Source organism: Prionailurus viverrinus, chromosome B4 (genome assembly GCF_022837055.1).
Source record: "Prionailurus viverrinus isolate Anna chromosome B4, UM_Priviv_1.0, whole genome shotgun sequence".
NCBI classification, from domain to species: domain Eukaryota; kingdom Metazoa; phylum Chordata; class Mammalia; order Carnivora; family Felidae; genus Prionailurus; species Prionailurus viverrinus.
The window spans coordinates 11,335,661-11,353,801 of record NC_062567.1 but is presented as its reverse complement, the minus strand read 5'-3'; the positions used below and the strand labels follow the sequence as shown (position 1 = coordinate 11,353,801).

Here is an 18,141-nt window from a genome sequence, read left to right as displayed (position 1 = left end):
TCATTTGCTGTGCACCTGGAGGAAGGCACTTGATCTCCCTAATCCTCAGATTACTGCTCAGAGTGTAAAATGTCAACAGAGTACCCACCTCATGGGGTGGTTGTCATGATTATGTGAGACAAGGCATGTAAGGCTTTAGCACAGTACATAGGAGAGTAAGTGACAGAATTATTGGCTCTTATTTTTACTTCCTTATTGATATTACCATTGGACTAATTTTCCCCAAAGTTTTAAAAACCTGTCCTCAGAATAAAAAAAATAAGAGCAGGTTTAAAACTTTGGGAAATCAAGAAAGGTAGAAAAACAATCCCTACGCTCATAACCTTAATATTATTACCATAGCATAGTATTCTGGTATATATATATTTTTTTACAGTACACCCTCACTCCTGTACAGTCATTTTTCCACCAACAAACTTTTATTTTATTTTTTTTTTTTAATTTTTTTTTCAATGTTTATTTATTTTTGGGGCAGAGAGAGACAGAGCATGAACGGGGGAGGGGCAGAGAGAGAGGGAGACACAGAATCAGAAACAGGCTCCAGGCTCCGAGCCATCAGCCCAGAGCCTGACGCGGGGCTCGAACTCACGGACCTCGAGATCGTGACCTGGCTGAAGTCGGACGCTTAACCGACTGCGCCACCCAGGCGCCCCATCCACCAACAAACTTTTAAAACAATACCTGAAACACACTGCATGTACAACTTTGTAACCTTTGTCTTTATCGGTCATCGTTCCATTAGAAGCATTTTCCGCGAATGTGCGTAGGCGTCCCACCAAATGACCCAATTCGCAGTCAGTTTCAATGACGCCGTAAATGTGCATCAAACACAAGCATTACAGTTTTCCAGATCAATTGCCTCTTGTATATTTAGGTTGTTTTTAATTTAGCACATGGGAAGGTGGCAGAAGAATTCGTACAGGACTAAATGAAGAGAATGAACCACAATGTAGAGGGACTTGAATGTCTGGCCTCTGCAGTCTTAGTTCCGTGACTTCCTCTAGGCAACCCCCGGGGTGGAAGCAGGGAAAGGGGCAGCAACATGAGATAGGGATTTGCAGGGATGATTTTTATTTTTTTATTTTTTTGAGAGAGAGAGGGCACAAGTGAGCGAGGGGCAGAGAGAGAATCCCACCAGGGGCAGAGAGAGAGAGAGAAGTGCAGGGATGATTTAAAAAGATTTTTATGCTGTGTATATGGTCCCTCCCTGTCATAACCTTAGTGTCTTGTGATTTTTTTTCTTTTAGTACTCTCTGGGCCTCCGATTTGCAGTTCCACGTCTTGAGAAAACAAACATGAGCATTAACTTCGATCTCCAAATCAGAAGGTTAGATCTTTAAATGCCTAAAATCATGGTCAGCATCCACTATTAGAGAGATCCATAGTGAGATGAATGGCCACGAATCAAACTCCTTAACCTGAAATTAGAAGCCAGACTTTTCACAGATCATTTTTTGTGTCTGGTTTTTTCAGTGTTGTAAGTTTTTGTTTGTTTGTTTTTGGTTTTTGTTTGTTTGCTTTTGAAAAGAGATCCATTCTGTAAGCCAAGTTATTTTAGTAAAATTTTGTCCTGGGTACCCTCGCACCCTGGTTTACCTCCATTTTTCCTGATTCTGATTTACATCCTTTCTCCCGCCCTCACCAACACCCCAACAATATCTCTGCCAGGCTCTGAGCTGGGGATCGATTATGCGTTTGCAAACTTGAAATCTAACTTGTCAGGAATGAATGGGTCTCTGACGGTTTCACTGTGAGCCCCATGGCAGGAAGCAGGTGAGATTCAGAGGACAGAGCCTTTTCTGGTAACTGTAAGACAAAGCATATAGGTAGCTGCCCCTTTTTTCTAAGACTGACACTTTTCAGAGACTCAAGTGTGACTTACCTTTTCACTGTCTATTCTGTTTGTTCCTTCATGGCCAAAAACAATATTTAATGAGTGGAAAGACTTGGAGGTAGCAGTGTGCATAAAAGCCCAAGTGTGGACTTAAACCCATTAGCCAGTGATGGGATAAATGTAATGACTCCAGGCCACTACTAAAAGAAAAGGAAAGTGAATGGAATACAATATATCACAGTCTTCTTCATGAAATGATCCAATTAGAGAAATGTAAATGTGCACAGTAAGACAACCTGTGAAATACAATAATTTTCTGTGGTCTGCGATTTTAAAAGTTTGAACAACATTAAAAAAAAAAAAAAGCTCAAACAGCATTGATGTCGACAGCACATACTCAGCTGGGTGAACGCTTGTTCTATAACACAACTCTGAAGTCAGTATCTACAATTTGGTCCTCAAATACTAGTGTGCAATATGGATAAATCTCTACACTTATCTTCTATCCTGTAAGAAGTGATTAGAGAGCGATGATTTTGTGCAATGGATTACTTTTTAATCGCTACTTGGATTGAAGGTTTCTATTTTTTTTTTTTTTTAATATATAAACTTGGGGCACCTGGGTGGCTCAGTCGGTTAAGCGTCCGACTTTGGCTTAGGTCATGGTCTCATCGTTTGTGGGTTCCAACCCCATGTTGGGCTTAGAGCCTGGAGCCTGTTTTGGATTCTGTGTCCCCCTCTGTCTCTCTGCCCCATCCCCGCTCATGCTTTGTCTCTCAAAAATAAATAAAACGTTAAAAAAAATTAAAAATAGTAATAAAATAAAATATATAAACTGTATAAGAACATAGCAGATTTTTAAAATCTGCAACCTGCGGGACGCCTGGGTGGCTCAGTCGGTTAAGTGTCCACCTTTGGCTCAGGTCATGATCTCGTGGTTCGTGAGTTGGAGCCCCGTGTCGGGCTCTGTGCTAACAGCATAGAGCCTGGAGCCTGCTTCAGATTCTGTGTCTCCCTCTCTCTCTGCCCCTTGCCTGCTCACGATCTGTCTGTCTCTGTCTCTCAAAAATAAATAAACATTAAAAAAAAAAAAAATCTGCAACCTGTATCACAAACCACATCCCCTAAATTTTGTGATAGATTTCTAAGAAGGAAGGTTTTTCTCACCTACCTTGTGTCCTTTTCTGACCTTAATTAAGTCTTTTTAAAAATTTAACTTAATATTTTCTGCTGATTCTTAAGAGATTTAAAAAATTTTTTACCCATATTAGTGATGAGACGCTGACACAATGATTTCTGTAATACCATTTTACCAAAAGCATATTAAATCACTTCTTTATGTCTACATAAATGTATATTTTCCAAAAGGTTTAGGTAGTCCTAAATATTTTGATTTGGGGAATCTTTGCTTATATTTTTAACTTTTTCAGACAAAAAAAGTAAAGGCACCCTATACTGAGAACCATCACTCCAGACAGCAGCTTAAAGTTTCTATTTCTTACCATCACTGTCTGTGATGTCAGTCCCGCAAATGGTATGAAGATACATCCTCACAAAATAGAAATCATTTATTTAGAAATAAAATCTGTTACAAAGATGCAAAGCAAATTCCTTGACACATCATTCTTACTTTTGATTGCAGCTACAGATAACAGAATAAATGAAACTAGTAGTTCACTCTGGGGACAAAGGACAACAACTGATATTCCAAATGCCTTCCCCAGACCCATCCTGGAGATCATCCTCCAACCAGTGAATTTAGCAACAAAAGTGCTAAATTTGATGGAAGATAGAAACGGTCACACTTCTAACATCTCGCTTCGTCTAAAAGAGTGGACCATGATGATATTCCATCCTTACGTGCTATAGAAACTCATGACTATTTTAACATTATTCTGAAAAAAACATAAAAATGTGGAAATGAAGGAAGAACCAGAGAGGCTACAGGAACATACATAAAGCATCAAATTCCAAAAACAGACATTTCCAAGATAAAAATGTTTGAGAATACTTAACACTCAAATAGTGAAGTATTCACGAGTGAGCATTTATCTACATGCCTCGTTGGCAGACTCCAAAGGCATAAATAAATATTTATGGATGGTGTGCGTTCAATTTAGATGTGCTAAAACCAAAAGTAAATTAAACCAAATATTCTGAAGTCTAAGTTCTTAAGCTTTTGACCATATTGATCGCCATTACCCACTTTTAATGCCCCTTTCCACAAACAGAACCCAAAGAGAAACGGGCTTTATGTATTAATCAACTTAAAATATTTCATGTTACCAAATGTTTTCATTAAATGGTCTCTTCATGGCGCAGCTCTATGTGACATGTAAACATTCTCCTCCCTGTGTAGAGCGGGTCTCAGATAGCAGTTCCCACATACAAACAGGTCTTTTGTGATATCAGTGAAACTGCTTCCTCAGCAGCGGTGAAATGAACATCGTATTGTATTTGCTAACATTCCAAAGACCACAGAGAGTACAGAGGGAATGTTAGAAAAGAGGGAACAGTAAAGAAAAGGAAAATAGCATCAGAGTGATAAATGAAAAACGTGTTTATCCTTGGTGCATGACATGGGGCGTAGTTGTGGAGAGGAAATCCATCATTCCCATGCAGAATTAGCACCGACAGTATAAATAGCTCAGCATCCCGGACGGTGATGGATTGCTTGTTTGAATGTAGCAGTGGTGTTAGTGAAGGAGGTTTCCTTCCAGGAAAAGAGGTCAAGGAAGCATCTAAGTTGTATATCAAGCCTGGTGCCTTTCTTACCGGGAGATTTTGTTGACACCACTGGCTGATGGCAGTACCTAGTGTCGTGACAAGGCTGTGTGACAGAAGATGATTTTGATTAGCCAACCAGGTTTCGTCTCCACGTCTGCCATTGCTTTCATTACATGGTAAAATAGCCTCCGTAAGCTTCATGTTAGACTCCTGTCCAAAGATGACTTCAGGGCTTGACATCTGCTGGCTTTTTTTGTGAGTAAAGACAAGTGTGTTACTTAAACCACGTCGAAACAAAACACAATGAAGTTACAGGATCGCTTAAATGAAATGACTTTTTTTTCATCATTTTTACATTCACTGCTGCAAAGCAGTGTGAACTAGAAAATAGAACCAAGTCTGGGTAACATGTGCAACAATGAGACCTAAATTTCCAAACTGAAGAGTTTCCCATAATGCATTCAGAGCCATGCAATGTACAACAAGTAGACTTAATGACTTCTTGCTGGTAATTAAGAATTCTGCCTTAAAAAAAAAACCCCAAAAACCTTTTTAGTTAACTGATTTTCCCCAGATGTGATAATAATAAAGTGGCCTGGAAACTGGGGTTCAAACTTTGGTGAACAAGTCCCCCTAGGCTCATCACTAGCTTAGTAGTGATGCCCTATTGCAGGAAATGAGCCTGACATTGGCCTGTTTATATCTTTTATGTGTGTTTGTGGTTTAAGTGGCCTTATCAGTATATACAATCAGACAAGGCTTTTCAAAAGCATTGCGGGGACGATTCTGTCTCCTCCTCCTCCTTTGAAAGCTGACTTTTACATCTCCTTTCCAGCTCCCACATTTGGGAAGCTTCAAAAGCTAGTCAGAACATACCCCATTACCACTCCTGCAGTGTTAAAGCATTATCCATTGAATCTGTGTGAAAGTCGATGATGAAAAGCGGACGCTTTCTCTTCTTAATGAGACCTGGATATAAACATGACCTGTCAGTGGTGGTGTGGCCACATCTGTTTGCTGAAAGCTGCATAATCTTGGGGATATGAGGGTGACTTCAGTGGAAGCACAAGAGGGTAATAAAGGCAAATGACATCTGCATTCAAAGCTCAGCTACTGGTCAAGCCTCTCATGAGACCGTGTTTCATTTTCTTTACTGCCCGCTTAACACGGGCATCTTTTTTTAATTTTTAAAATATTTTTATTATTTATTTTGGAGAGGGAGAGAGACAGAGTGCGAATGGGGAAGGAGCAGAGACAGAAGTAGACACAGAATCTGAAGCAGGCTCCAGGCTCTGAGCTGTCAGCACGGGGCCTGACGCGGGGCTCGAACTTGAGAACTGCGAGATCATGACCTGAGCCGGGGGCGTAACCAACTGAGCCACCCAGGTGCCCCAACACATGTATTTTTCAAAAGCTAAATTTCATACGTGATTATATTTGCTTGAGAGAAAAAAAAAAAAGCAGACTTAAAAATAATTTTGCCACTGTCCAAGAAACATCATTAAACATTCACCTTCTATCTTGAGATTCTTGATGCCCTGGGAAGCATCGATGGCCTCTCCTAATTGCATCAGTCTGAGCTGCCAGACTTCCTGGGGTCTTGCTTCTTCCTGCCATTGCCATTGGCTATGCTTCTAATTCAGTCCCTGCCCCCCACCCTAGTCAGCCAGTGAGGATGCAGTGAATGTGCACTTATTTTAATATTACTTCAGAAATAAACCATAAGGAAGATAAATTTGCTGCCAAAACAATGTATGGTATGATGCATTCCAGAGCCAAATGCAAACGCTTTTTCCATTATGTGCTGCTCTTGGATTATTCTTGCCAGTTCTCTTCTTTATTAGCATGGAGAATCAGGAGTTCACTGTGCCGTCCTTTCCCATTTGGTGGGCAATAAACATGATGCACAGAGAAGTTAAGGAATGTGTCCAAGGCAGAAGGTGGAAAATGAATTCAGCTCACTGCCTTTTTGGTTTAGCCATTGAAACAAAAAAGCATTAGCTTTCCTAGATGTCTGTTGTGTTTTCAGATAAGATGCCGCCTCATGGAAAGTTACATTATTTTTACCCATAGAAAATCTTAGCATTTCCACTTTCAGATGGTTGTGATTTCGTAGAATGGATATGCCATTGTTTTCTGAATGACTGTATTAGTAATGTTTGTTATTCTTTTTATATATGGAATGTTTTTTATGATCATATGTTGTAACATGGCTGAGAAAATATATTGAAATCATATTGTCGCTGTGTTTTAGTTCCAACAAGGACAACCCAGACAGCAATTTTGTGAGCCTGCAAATCAACATCACTGCTGTAGCTCAAGTAGAAATAAGAGGGTAAGTAATAATCAAGATATTGTAGTAGTTATACTATAATAATGGCTTCCGGTATGTGAGAGTTATGAAAAACACTAGGAAAAACTATATGGAATTTTCCTAATGCATTAGCAATCACAATTCACTCTGGTTATAAATTTCATGCTTTTCTACCCTTCATTAGCCTTCCATTAAAAACTAGAGTAAACCCTGTATGGTAATTGACTCGAAGGATATCAAAACAAGAGATCACTTTACTCCCCAAACTGACAGTTCAGTAATCAGACTATAAAAACTAGTGATAAGACGCCAGATAAAATAGACAGACAGTTGATACCCTGAGAGTCTCACTTCTCCAAAAATTATTCTGGAAATATAATGAAAACCTAGCCTCACCATACCACATGTTGAGTTTAACAAATGGCTAGCTTGTAGATGTGAGGGTTGATGGGATCTCCGTCTTATATCTTTTTCCTTTTGTCCTATTCCTTGAAAAATGTACCAATAAGCAATCAGTTGAGAGATGAGAGGAAAGTGGTCAAGTAAAAGGCTTAGAAGAACTACTATCTTGGGAAATCCATGCCTGGGGGATGAAAAGACATTAGAAATGGAGGGATAGAGTTCTTATCTTACACAAATGTGGACCTCATTGATTTCATTGTAATTCTTATTCCTTCAGGACAATCTAGGACTTGGTATTCTGGGCCAAACTGTCTTTGGGGCTCTGGCAATCCCAGTTCCCTTATCCTTTTCATAGTCCTGAGTGGTTCCCACTTCTCCATGTTGGCAGCTAGGGCCACTGCATTCAGAGCCCTTGTCTCCAGGATACTGCAGCCTCTGGCTGCCCTCTGTGAGGGTGGGGGAGGTGGGGAGGTGGAGCCCTGCCTGTCCTCCTGGGACCAGTGAGGTGCCACTTAGTGGATTAGAAAAGAATACCTAACATGGATTGATCCTTCCATGTGCTACCCCAACCCATTGGCACCTCTTAATGTGGACCAGTATCCTTGCTGTACAGATGAGGGAATTTTGGGGTTGAAGGCTACCCAGCTAGGAAGTGGGGAGGTACCATGGAAGTACAGGCAGCCTGCCTCCAGGTGCATATTTATAAATGATCATGCCGTGCGGCCTGTGAGAGAGTTCTTTGAACCTTAGCTACGCAAAATCTTGTTTGTTTATGCTTCTGTGATTTTTTTCATTCAAATGAGTGTTTTTGACATTCACCCACTCTAGGGAAGGTGCCTATAGTTCATTCATTTTAATTGCAGTAGGTTCTAACATTGTAAAGCAACACGATACTTGCTCATCCATTCCACTCTTGATGAACACTGGGGCTTTTCTTTTTCCTTTGTTACAGACTTTCTTGTGCATACCTCATGGTACACATGTGGAAGAAGGTGGGAAGGGTACCTGTTTAGAGGTAGAATTTCAGGATCAGACAATGTACACTAATTTTACTAAATAGTACCAAACTTGGGGCGCCTGGGTGGCTCAGTTGGTCGAGCGTCCAACTTCGGCTCAGGTCATGATCTCGTGGTCTGTGAGTTCGAGCCCCGCGTCGGGCTCTGTGCTGACAGCTCAGAGCCTGGAGCCTGCTTCGGATTCTGTGTCTCCCTCTCTCTCTGCCCCTCCCCCCCCCCCCCCCCCCATGATCTGTCTCTCTCTCTCTGTCAAAAATAAACATTTAAAAATTTTTTTTTAAATAGTACCAAACTTTTTCAAAATAATTATACCAAATTACCATTCAAAGAACTCTCCACTTTGTTAACTAAACTCACAGAATGGTGGAGTTTTTCATTTTGATGGATAAGAAATACTATCTAACTGAAGGTTCAATTTGCTGTTCCCCGATTCCTAAATGAGACCAAGTAGCTTTTTCATGCATTTGCTGACTCCATTCTTCCCAAATTGGGTAATTTCTGTTCATTTTTAAAGACACATTTCTACTAAGAGACTTTTTTTCATATTCATAGGAACTCTTTTCTATTTTTTTTAATTTTTATTTTTAATATTCATTTATTTTTGAGAGACAGAGAATGTGAGCGGTGGAGTTGCAGACAGCAAGAAGGGGACAGCAGATCCGAAGTGGCCTCTGTGCCGACAGGCTCCAAGCCCGAAGCAGGCTCTGAGCTGATGCAGGGCTCAGACTCACAAACTGTGATATTACGACCTGACCTGAAATCAGATGCTTAACCAACTGAGCCACCAGGCACCCCTCTTTCCTATTCTAGAGTTGAGACACTAATCCTTTATCAGCTACGGAGGTTGCAAATATCTTTTCAGTTTATGGGGTTTATCTTTTTTTAAGTCAGGTTTATTGAGGTATAAATTATATAAAGTAAAACTCACCCTTTTTTTTTTTAGATGTTCAGTTTGAAGCGTTAAGACACCACAAGGACGTTCAATGTAAAACAGTTCTGTCACCCCACATAGCTTCTCATGCACCTTTGTAGTTGACCCAGCCCTCACTCCCAGGCTCTGGAAACCTTGATCTATCTTCTGTCACTGTCTTTCCAGAAAAATAATATAAATCTACTCCTACAGAATGTAGCCTTTTGAATCTGGCTTCTTTCACTTAGCATAATGCATTTGAAAAAAACACCCATGTTCGTACATGTATCAGTGGTCTGTTTCTTTTTATTGCTGAGAAGTATTCCATTATACAGAAGTCCCGTGAAATGTTCATCCATCCACAGGTTGGTGAACATTTGGGTTGTTTCCAAGTTTGGGGCTATAAATAATAAGCCTGCTAGAGGCATTCACATACAGGTCTTCGTTGGGGTATTTGTTTTCACAAATGGAGTGGAGTTGTATGGCAAAGGTATGGTTAACTTTACAAGAAACTGCCAACCTGTGTTTCAAAGTGGCTGTGCCATTTTCATTTGACGTTCCCCCCCCCTCCCCCCCCCCCCCCCCCCCCGGCAGATGGGAGTTCCAGCTGTGCCGTGAGCTTGTAGGCATGTGCTTGAGGTTTGGTTTTTTTTTTGTTCATTTTTGTCCATTGTAATAAGTATGTGAGAAGAATCTCATGGAGTTTTAATTAGCATTTTCTAATGACTGGTGATATTGAGCATCTGTTCACAACTCATTTGCCATTAGGGTTCTCTTTGAAGTGCCTTTTACAATTCTGCCCAGGGTGCCTGGGTGATTCAGTCAGTTGAGCATCTGGCTCTTGATTTTGGCTCAGGTCATGATCTCACAGGCTCTCTGGCAACACGGAGCCTGCTTGGGATTCTCTCTCTCTCTCCCCCGCTCTCTGTCCCTTCCCCCAGTCACGTTCTCTCTCTCTCAAAATAAATATAAATTTATAAATAAATAAACATTAAGAAAACCAACCTTATAATTTAAAAAATAATAATTTTTAAAAATAAATAAAATTTTGCCCATTTATTATTGTCTATCTTATTATCAAGCTGTAAAAGTTCCTTATATATTCTGGATGCAAAATCATCTAACAGATATGTGTCCTGCAAATATTTTCTTACTGAAATATTTCTTTCAGTTTATGGTTTGGCTTAGTTATTTTCTTAACAGTGATGTTCAAAAAGCAAAAATTTTTAGTTGTATGAAACTCGACTTTAAATATTTTATAGTTTGCCCTCTTTTTGTCCTTTGTAAAAAAAAAAAAATCTTTGCTTTCTGCAGAGTCGCAGGATTTTCTGTTGTTTTCTTCTACAAGTTTTGCAATTTTACATTTTGGTCTATGATTAAATTATTTTTTAATCTGATCTGAGGTAAGGTCCAAGGCTCACTTTGGTATAAGAATATCCAGTTGTTGCTATGCTATTGGTTGTCAGACCATCCTTCCCCCATTGAATTGCTTGACACCTTTGTCTATCTGTGAAGCTGTTTCCAGACCTCCCATTCTGTTCCATTGATCTACATGTATAATAAGTCTTGAAATGCAAGCAATATATCCTGAGATGTCGCTAAAGTCACTTACAAATTCTAGTAGCTTTATTGTTTGTTGATTTCCTAGAATTTTCTATAACATTCCTATGTCATCCGTGAATACAAAGTTTTATTTTTTATCCTGACTGATCTCATCTGTATGTGCAAAAGTTTAGCCAACTCCAAAGTTCGAGGGAATAGTACCCACAAGAGATTACTCTTACTTCTTTAAAAAAAATTTTTTTTAATGTTTATTTTTGAGAGAGAGAGAGAGAGAGAGACTAAGCGCAAGTGGGGGAGGGGCAGAGAGGGAGACACAGAATCTGAAGCAGGCTCCAGGCTCTGAGGTGTCGGCACAGAGCCCGACACAGGGCTCGAACCCACAAACTGTGAGATCACGACCTGAGCCGAAGTCGGCGCTCAACCGACTGAGCCACACAGGTGCCCCAAGAGATTACCCTTATGTCTGACACCAATTGCAGATTTGAATGGTTCCCCAAACCCCCCTCAGGTTTGATAATCCACATAGAAGAACTCACAGAACTCACTGAAAACTATTATACTCATGGGCTCAGTTCATTACGGGGAAAAGATAAAAATTAAAATTGGCCAAGGGAAGACATGTATAAGTTGGAGCCTGGGGACAGTACCACCAGACACAAGGCTTCTGTTGTTATCCTCCATGGAGTCAGCACATGTTAATTTCCTCGTATATAACAGTATATATGGAGTATCCCCAACCCAGGATCCAACTGTGATCCCCAATCACAGTTTTTATTGCCTACGTAGGCATGACCGATTCATTGACCACTTAATTGATCTCAGTCTCCAGGTTGTCTGATATGATGTGATCAAGCTCCCACCCTGAATCACACTGTTGGTCTTTCTGATGTGGGCAACTCTCACTCTAAATCATAGTTAGAATATCCAGTGGGACCCAAGACCCCCAAGAAAACAAAGATACTTCTTCCTCTCAGGCATAAAATTTCTAGAGCTTAGATTTTACCTCTCAGAAGCTGAGGCCAAAGGCCAGACCAGTTTGGGGGAAAGGTTAAGTTGTTTACTATGTAGTTATGCCTTTTATTTCTTTTTCTTCTCATACTGCACAGTCTAGGAGTATCAAGGCAGGATCAAATAGACATGGTGCAAAAAGACATCTCTGCCTTGTTTTTAGATCCTACCTTGATCTTAAGGGGAAACATTCAGTTTGTCTTTCAAGGAAGTTGTCTGTTTCAGCTAAGTTGTTACATGCATGGCTCATGATAATCTCTCATTTGCCCTTTAATGTATGTAGGACCTCATCATTCCCCATATTGGCAATTTTTATCTTTTACTCCCCTGCTTCCCCCCCTGCCGCCAGTCACTCTAACGAGAGTTTAAAGACCTTTCCAAAGAGCCAGATTTTTGGTTTCATTTTGGTTTCATATTTTTTCTTTCTTTTTTTTTACCCTCTCTTTTAATTTGTTTGTTTGTTTGTTTTCTATTCCATTGGCCCTTGCTTTTGTTATTATTATTTCCTTCCTTCTGCTCACTTTGGGTTCGATTTTCTCTTTTTTTCTGGTTCCTCTATGTAGAAATTAAATCATTGACTGGAGACCTCTCTTCTTTTCTTACATAACCATTTAGTGCTGTAAATTTTCCTCTAAGAATTGCTGGAGCACATACCAAAATGTGAATATGTTGGGTTTTCAGTCACAGCGTTTGTAATTTCCTTTGTGATTTCTTCCTCAATTCATGAGTTGACTCACAGGAAGTGAGTTTGATTTATAGATAATTGGAGCTAATCCAGATGTTTCATTTTTGTGCATTTCTTATTTAACTCCCCTGTCTGAGAAAAACACTAAAGAAAATCAGAGAAGAAATAAGCATTTTTGTACTATCTTATTTTGACATACTTTTAACATTTATACCTTAGAATACATGAAATGTTGTCTACTTCATTAAGCTCAGTTTTTCTTTGTTTTGCTAACCAAAAATAAATTGAAACTTTTTAAATTCCAAAACAAATTTTAAATTGGGATCTATTTTTATTCCATAAGACATAACTCAGTCCAAGGCGGCACAGTGCGTAAAATAACTGTATTTATTCTTATGTATCCAATTTGTAAGACAAATATTTACAAGTGCATTTCTGCCATCATTTATGATGACACCAATGTTTCTAAGTTTAAAAAGAAGGACATTTTCTATTCATTTTACCAATGTTCAAAGCAGGTCATTAATATTGGATTTCTCATCTGGGTGCAGGTTTTTTAATCGCTAGATAAATGTCCAGCATTTGACCACAGTTTATTCTCTAACGTAGTGATAAAGTTCTTTTTAACCATTTTGCAAAATAAAACTCTTTATTCCAAATACTCAGCAAAAATATTAGTTCCAATGTTTAATTCTTCAAGGAACCAACAGCCGCTGTGTTGAAAATCTTCCACACTCAGTCTCCAGAAAAATCTTTTTTTTTTTTTTTGCCAGTTGGTTTATTCCAATATATTTTATCATCCACTATCTCTAGCAGTTCTTATTTCATTTTTATAATTTTAAAAATAAACTCAAATGGATTGATTTCTTTTAATGGGGAAAAATACTGAGAACTGTTCTAGTGATTTTATTTATTTTTTTTATAATTTGTTTTAATGTTTATTTATTTTTGAGAGAGAGAGAGAGACAGAGCATGAGCAGGGGAGGAGCAGAGAGAGAGGGAGACACAGAATCCCAAACAGGCTCCAGTCTCTGAGCTGTCAGCACAGAGCCTGACGCAGGGCTCGAACCCACAAACCGTGAGATCATGACCTGAGCCGAAGCCAGACTCTCAACCAACTGAGCCACGCAGGCACCCCATGTTCTACTGATTTTAAAGCCAGATGGTGTCAACACTGTCTTTCAGCAGATTTACATGTCATTTGTTGGGACAAAGGATTAATTTAGCTTTGAAGTCTGTAAGAAGTAAATCTGGCCACAAGAGGCAGCACCACATGTACTGAGCTCACAACGAGTAATAAAATCATGTCCTTTGTAATATAATCAGGATTGAGTGGGTTTGATTAAGGGACACTACCATCATGAACAACCATGGTCTGTATGGACACTGGCCATCGCGGTCAGAGCCACTGTTGCTCCACACAATAAATAATAGTCTGCTATTTGGGACTAATAGTGTTTGAAAATAGGATTACGAAAATAGGGTCCCTACCATACTACCGCAGAATCAGATTTGAACATCCAATAGCATATAGACTTTAACTTATCAAAAACCCAATTCCTTGCTTCCCTAATCCCTTCCTAATGTCTAGTATTACCATTGGTGCCCCACACTTCATATTACTGGTGCATCTCCATGGAACAATGGTCTGTCCTCCATCTTAGAATGTGAGCACTATTCAGTAAGGGCTGTTTGGGCTGTTTATCCTAGGCTAATAGTTGATTACACTCTTTCTTCGTTCTTAAAAAAAAATAATAATTTTGGAAACCAGGAATAACCTTTCACTTATTTATTTGGAATCTTTAGAGAGTCATTGTTTTTGCCACGGCTTCCCCAGATTTGTAAAAGTCTTAGGGGCACCTGGGTGGCTCAGTCAGTTAAGTGTCTGACTTCAGCTCAGCTCATGATATAATGGCTCGTAGGTTCAAGCCCCACATCGGGTTCTGTGCTGACTGCTCAGAGCGTGGAGCCTGCTTTGGATTCCGTGTCTCTGTCTGTCTCTGCCCCTTCCCTGCTCATGCTCTGTCTTTGTCTCTCTCTGTCTCTCAAAAATAAAGATTAAAAAAAATTTTTTTTAAAGAAAAGAAAAAGTCTTAGAGGGTAGATAACTGAATTTTGTGAGCCATACCTTTTGAATGATTCTGCCATGCCCTATAATAGACTATTTGTTTCCTTACAGATTTCTATATGATTTTGTTACAGAAATGGGGCAGGAAGTTTAAGTTGTCCTTGCTAAAATCACTGCTGCTTAGTGGCCCCTGTTGGTGCATTAACACAGTTGACCTCTTAACAACACAAGAGTTAGAACCACCAACCCCCTGCACGTGTAACTTTTGATTCCCCCAAAACTGAACTACTGTTGACAGTAAGCCTTACCGATAACTTAAGCAGTTGATTAACACATATTTTGTATATGCGTTATATACTGTATGTTAATAATAAAGTAGACTAGAGGGAAAAAAAGTCATCGAGAAAATCATAAGGAAGAGAAAAAAAACCATTTACAGTACTGTATCTTATATATGGAAAAAATCTGCATATGAATGGACCCTCACAGTCCAAATCTTTTTTTTCAAGGGTCAACCATATACTGGAAATAAAACGGAGGGTACTGAGTAAACCTGAGCTCTGGTCTTCACCTGCAACTAACCTCTACTTTTCTGAACACCAGTTTTCCTTTCATGTATAAAATGAGGGGTTTTGGGGGCGCCTGGGTGGCTCAGTCGGTTGAGCGTCTGACTTCGGCTCAGGTCATGATCTCGCGGTCCGTGAGTTCGAGCCCCGCATCGGGCTCTGTGCTGACAGCTCAGAGCCTGGAGCCTGTTTCCGATTCTGTGTCTCCCTCTCTCTCTGCCCCTCCCCCGTTCATGCTCTGTCTCTCTCTGTCTCAAAAATAAATAAACATTAAAAAAAATAAAAAATAAAATAAAATAAAATAAAATGAGGGGTTTTGAACACATCGCCTCCATAGCACCTGTCAAGTTCTAAGTATTTATGGTTCTGTGATACTGGAGCATTTATGACCAGTCTTACAGGATTGATGATCATAAGAACACACTTTTTCAGAAAAAAATTTTCACACTTGTTCTATACGTGTCCTATACTTGTTCTCTATGCCAAAAACAAAAACAAAACAAAACAAACAAAAGTTTTCCCTAGAGCCTCACAATGGATAAATGAAAGTAACCTTCTGTGTTCTGTACTCTTCTCCTCGCCAAGTTCCCAGAGTTTGGTCTGAACATGGATTAATCAAATCAAGTCAGAAGGGGGAGTATCACATACCAACAAAGCAATACAAGGGTGGGCAACATTGAGGTACCAGCCCCGCAAGGCTGTGCCCTGCACTTTTTGTTGAACAGTTGCCCATTAAGGATGAAAGCAAAGCGTTTTATAATTTAGTAGAATTTCTGTGGGTTGTCAGTTGAAAAAATACACTTACTTCTTCCACTCACCCCCAGAAGACAATGCAGCCAAATTAACTTTGACCAAGAGCATTTGAGTTGTTTTCCAATCATTTGTGGTATACAACCCGAAGAGTTTATCATAATTTTCCAGATGAGGAAATAGGGGCACACAGAAAATTAAGTTACTTGCCCTTGGGTCAGTATTTAGCCCAGTAAATTTTGCTTTCTGCTTTAGAAAGAGATTACTCAGAGGGGAAAATAAAGACAGCTGTTTGAAGTTGCTAGAGGCTGTGTTAAGTACTAATGCCTTTGAAAGGGCATTTAAGACATCTGATTGCCAAAAGACGGATTTTCTGTTCGAGTTGCTTTTAACAGTTCTGTTCTGTTCAAGGTCTAGGAATTCTTTTAAACATACCTTACCTAAAAATTGCTAAAAAAAAAAAAAAAATTGTTCTTTTGGGAATTCACCTTTTTAAGCTTATATAAAAATAACAATTTGGTTTGTAACCAGCTTTTACTATAGAATAATGCCAGGTACTGTACTGTATTCACCCAGTGCTCTCTTTCTAAGTGTAAATGGCAGGCAAGAAATATCCATGTATCAAGTTAATATCCTACTTACATGATTAAATCATGTGATTCTCTGTCTCTTACCCTTCACTTATCTAGAAGACAACTCTAGAACTCCATCAGGCTTTATTTTGGCTCTGGGCCTAGCCTTGGGGAAAGCCCAAGAAATCTCAGAAGGAGGAGTACACAAGTGGCTGCTTTTCTCCTCTGAAGTATTTAATTAAAAACTACATTTCTTCACAAGTCATTATTTAACACACCACACGGTATTCTAGATTTTTATCCACAAAAAAAAGTCCCAGTTCTTGGTATGGCTTGAAGCAGGCATTTATATCCTGTACACACACACACACACACACACACACACACACACACTCATACACTTGCACAGGACCTATAGGTAGCTTTATACATTTATATGTGTATATGTTTAATTATCCATCTCAACTCAGGAATGCTCTCCACTCTGCCCCCTAGTGCCCAAGAGATGAGATACTATAAAATGGTCCATCTCTGAGCTAGAGACTAGGAATTAAGAGCCTTCGGAAGATGTTTTAGATCCTTTACTGTTCCTTTAGCTGTTTTGCTAGACATCACTTTCCATACTTTTTTCCTTATAGACAAATAAGTCTATAGTTCAAATAGTCTATAAGTCTATATAGACTATAAGTCTATAGTTCAATAGTTCAAATAAATTGAGGGCCACTTTGTCCAGTTGCTGTTTGTATACCGTCCACTAGTGAAGCCTTCTTCACCTGTGTCATCAGCAGCAATTAACAAAACGCTCCGTGTTTCAGAGTGTCGCACCCTCCGCAGATCGTTCTGCCCGTTCCTAACTGGGAACCAGAAGAGGAGCTCCACAAAGAGGAGGGAGTTGGACCAGTGGTGGAACATATTTATGAGGTAGCTTTCGTCTGTCTTAAAGCTGTGTTGGGAGTGTTCTCTTACACTCTTTACCAAATAAACTTTTAGTAACATTTTGAAAGACACCGATCCAAGATCTGAGCTTTATATGCTGCTATCATATTGGAGCGGGGGACTGTATGAGTCGCTTGCTTTTTAGTGGTAAGAGCCGTTATGTAGTGAGACTATTTTATCTTGTTACTGTTCTCTTTTTATTATAGATTTTTTTTAATGTTTTTTATTTTTGAGAGAGAGAGAGAGAGAGAGAGAGAGAGAGAGAGAGAATGAGCAGGGGAGGGCACAGAGAAAGGGAGACACAATCTGAGGTAGACTCCAGGCGCTGAGCCTGATGTGGGGCTTGAACCCAAGCACCACCAGATCATGACCTGAGCCAAAGCCAGATGCTTAACCGACAGAGCCACCCAGGCGCCCCTACTGTTCTCTTTTAAATGTTCCTTAATTCCTCCTCTTTTAACGTTTGGACAGCCTAAGCATCAAAATGATTAGCTTCCTAAACTGTATTTTGCCTCTTCCTACATTTTCAAATGTAGAAACATTTAAAACCTACCCACCTCTTAAACTGAAAGTCACCAACCAGAAGGTACCAGACAGGGAAAATTTTATGGATTATTCACTATTGTACAAAATATATATATGTATATGTATATATATATGTATGTATATATACACACACACATATATATACACACATATATACATACATGTATATATATATTAAAACCCATATATATAACTTATAACCATATATATATATATATATATATATATATATAAAACTTATTCT

General features: G+C 39.3%; 1 protein-coding gene across 1 annotated transcript in view; it reads left to right on the top strand.

The window, feature by feature from the left end:
- Positions 1-18,141, top strand: part of ITGA8 (integrin subunit alpha 8) — a 206,746-nt gene that overhangs the window by 149,914 nt on the left and 38,691 nt on the right. Inside the window, exons 23-25 of the mRNA XM_047868227.1 lie at positions 1,248-1,327; positions 6,816-6,896; positions 17,231-17,336. Coding sequence (XP_047724183.1) covers positions 1,248-1,327; positions 6,816-6,896; positions 17,231-17,336 — 267 coding nt within the window. The remainder of the gene's footprint in view (positions 1-1,247; positions 1,328-6,815; positions 6,897-17,230; positions 17,337-18,141) is intronic.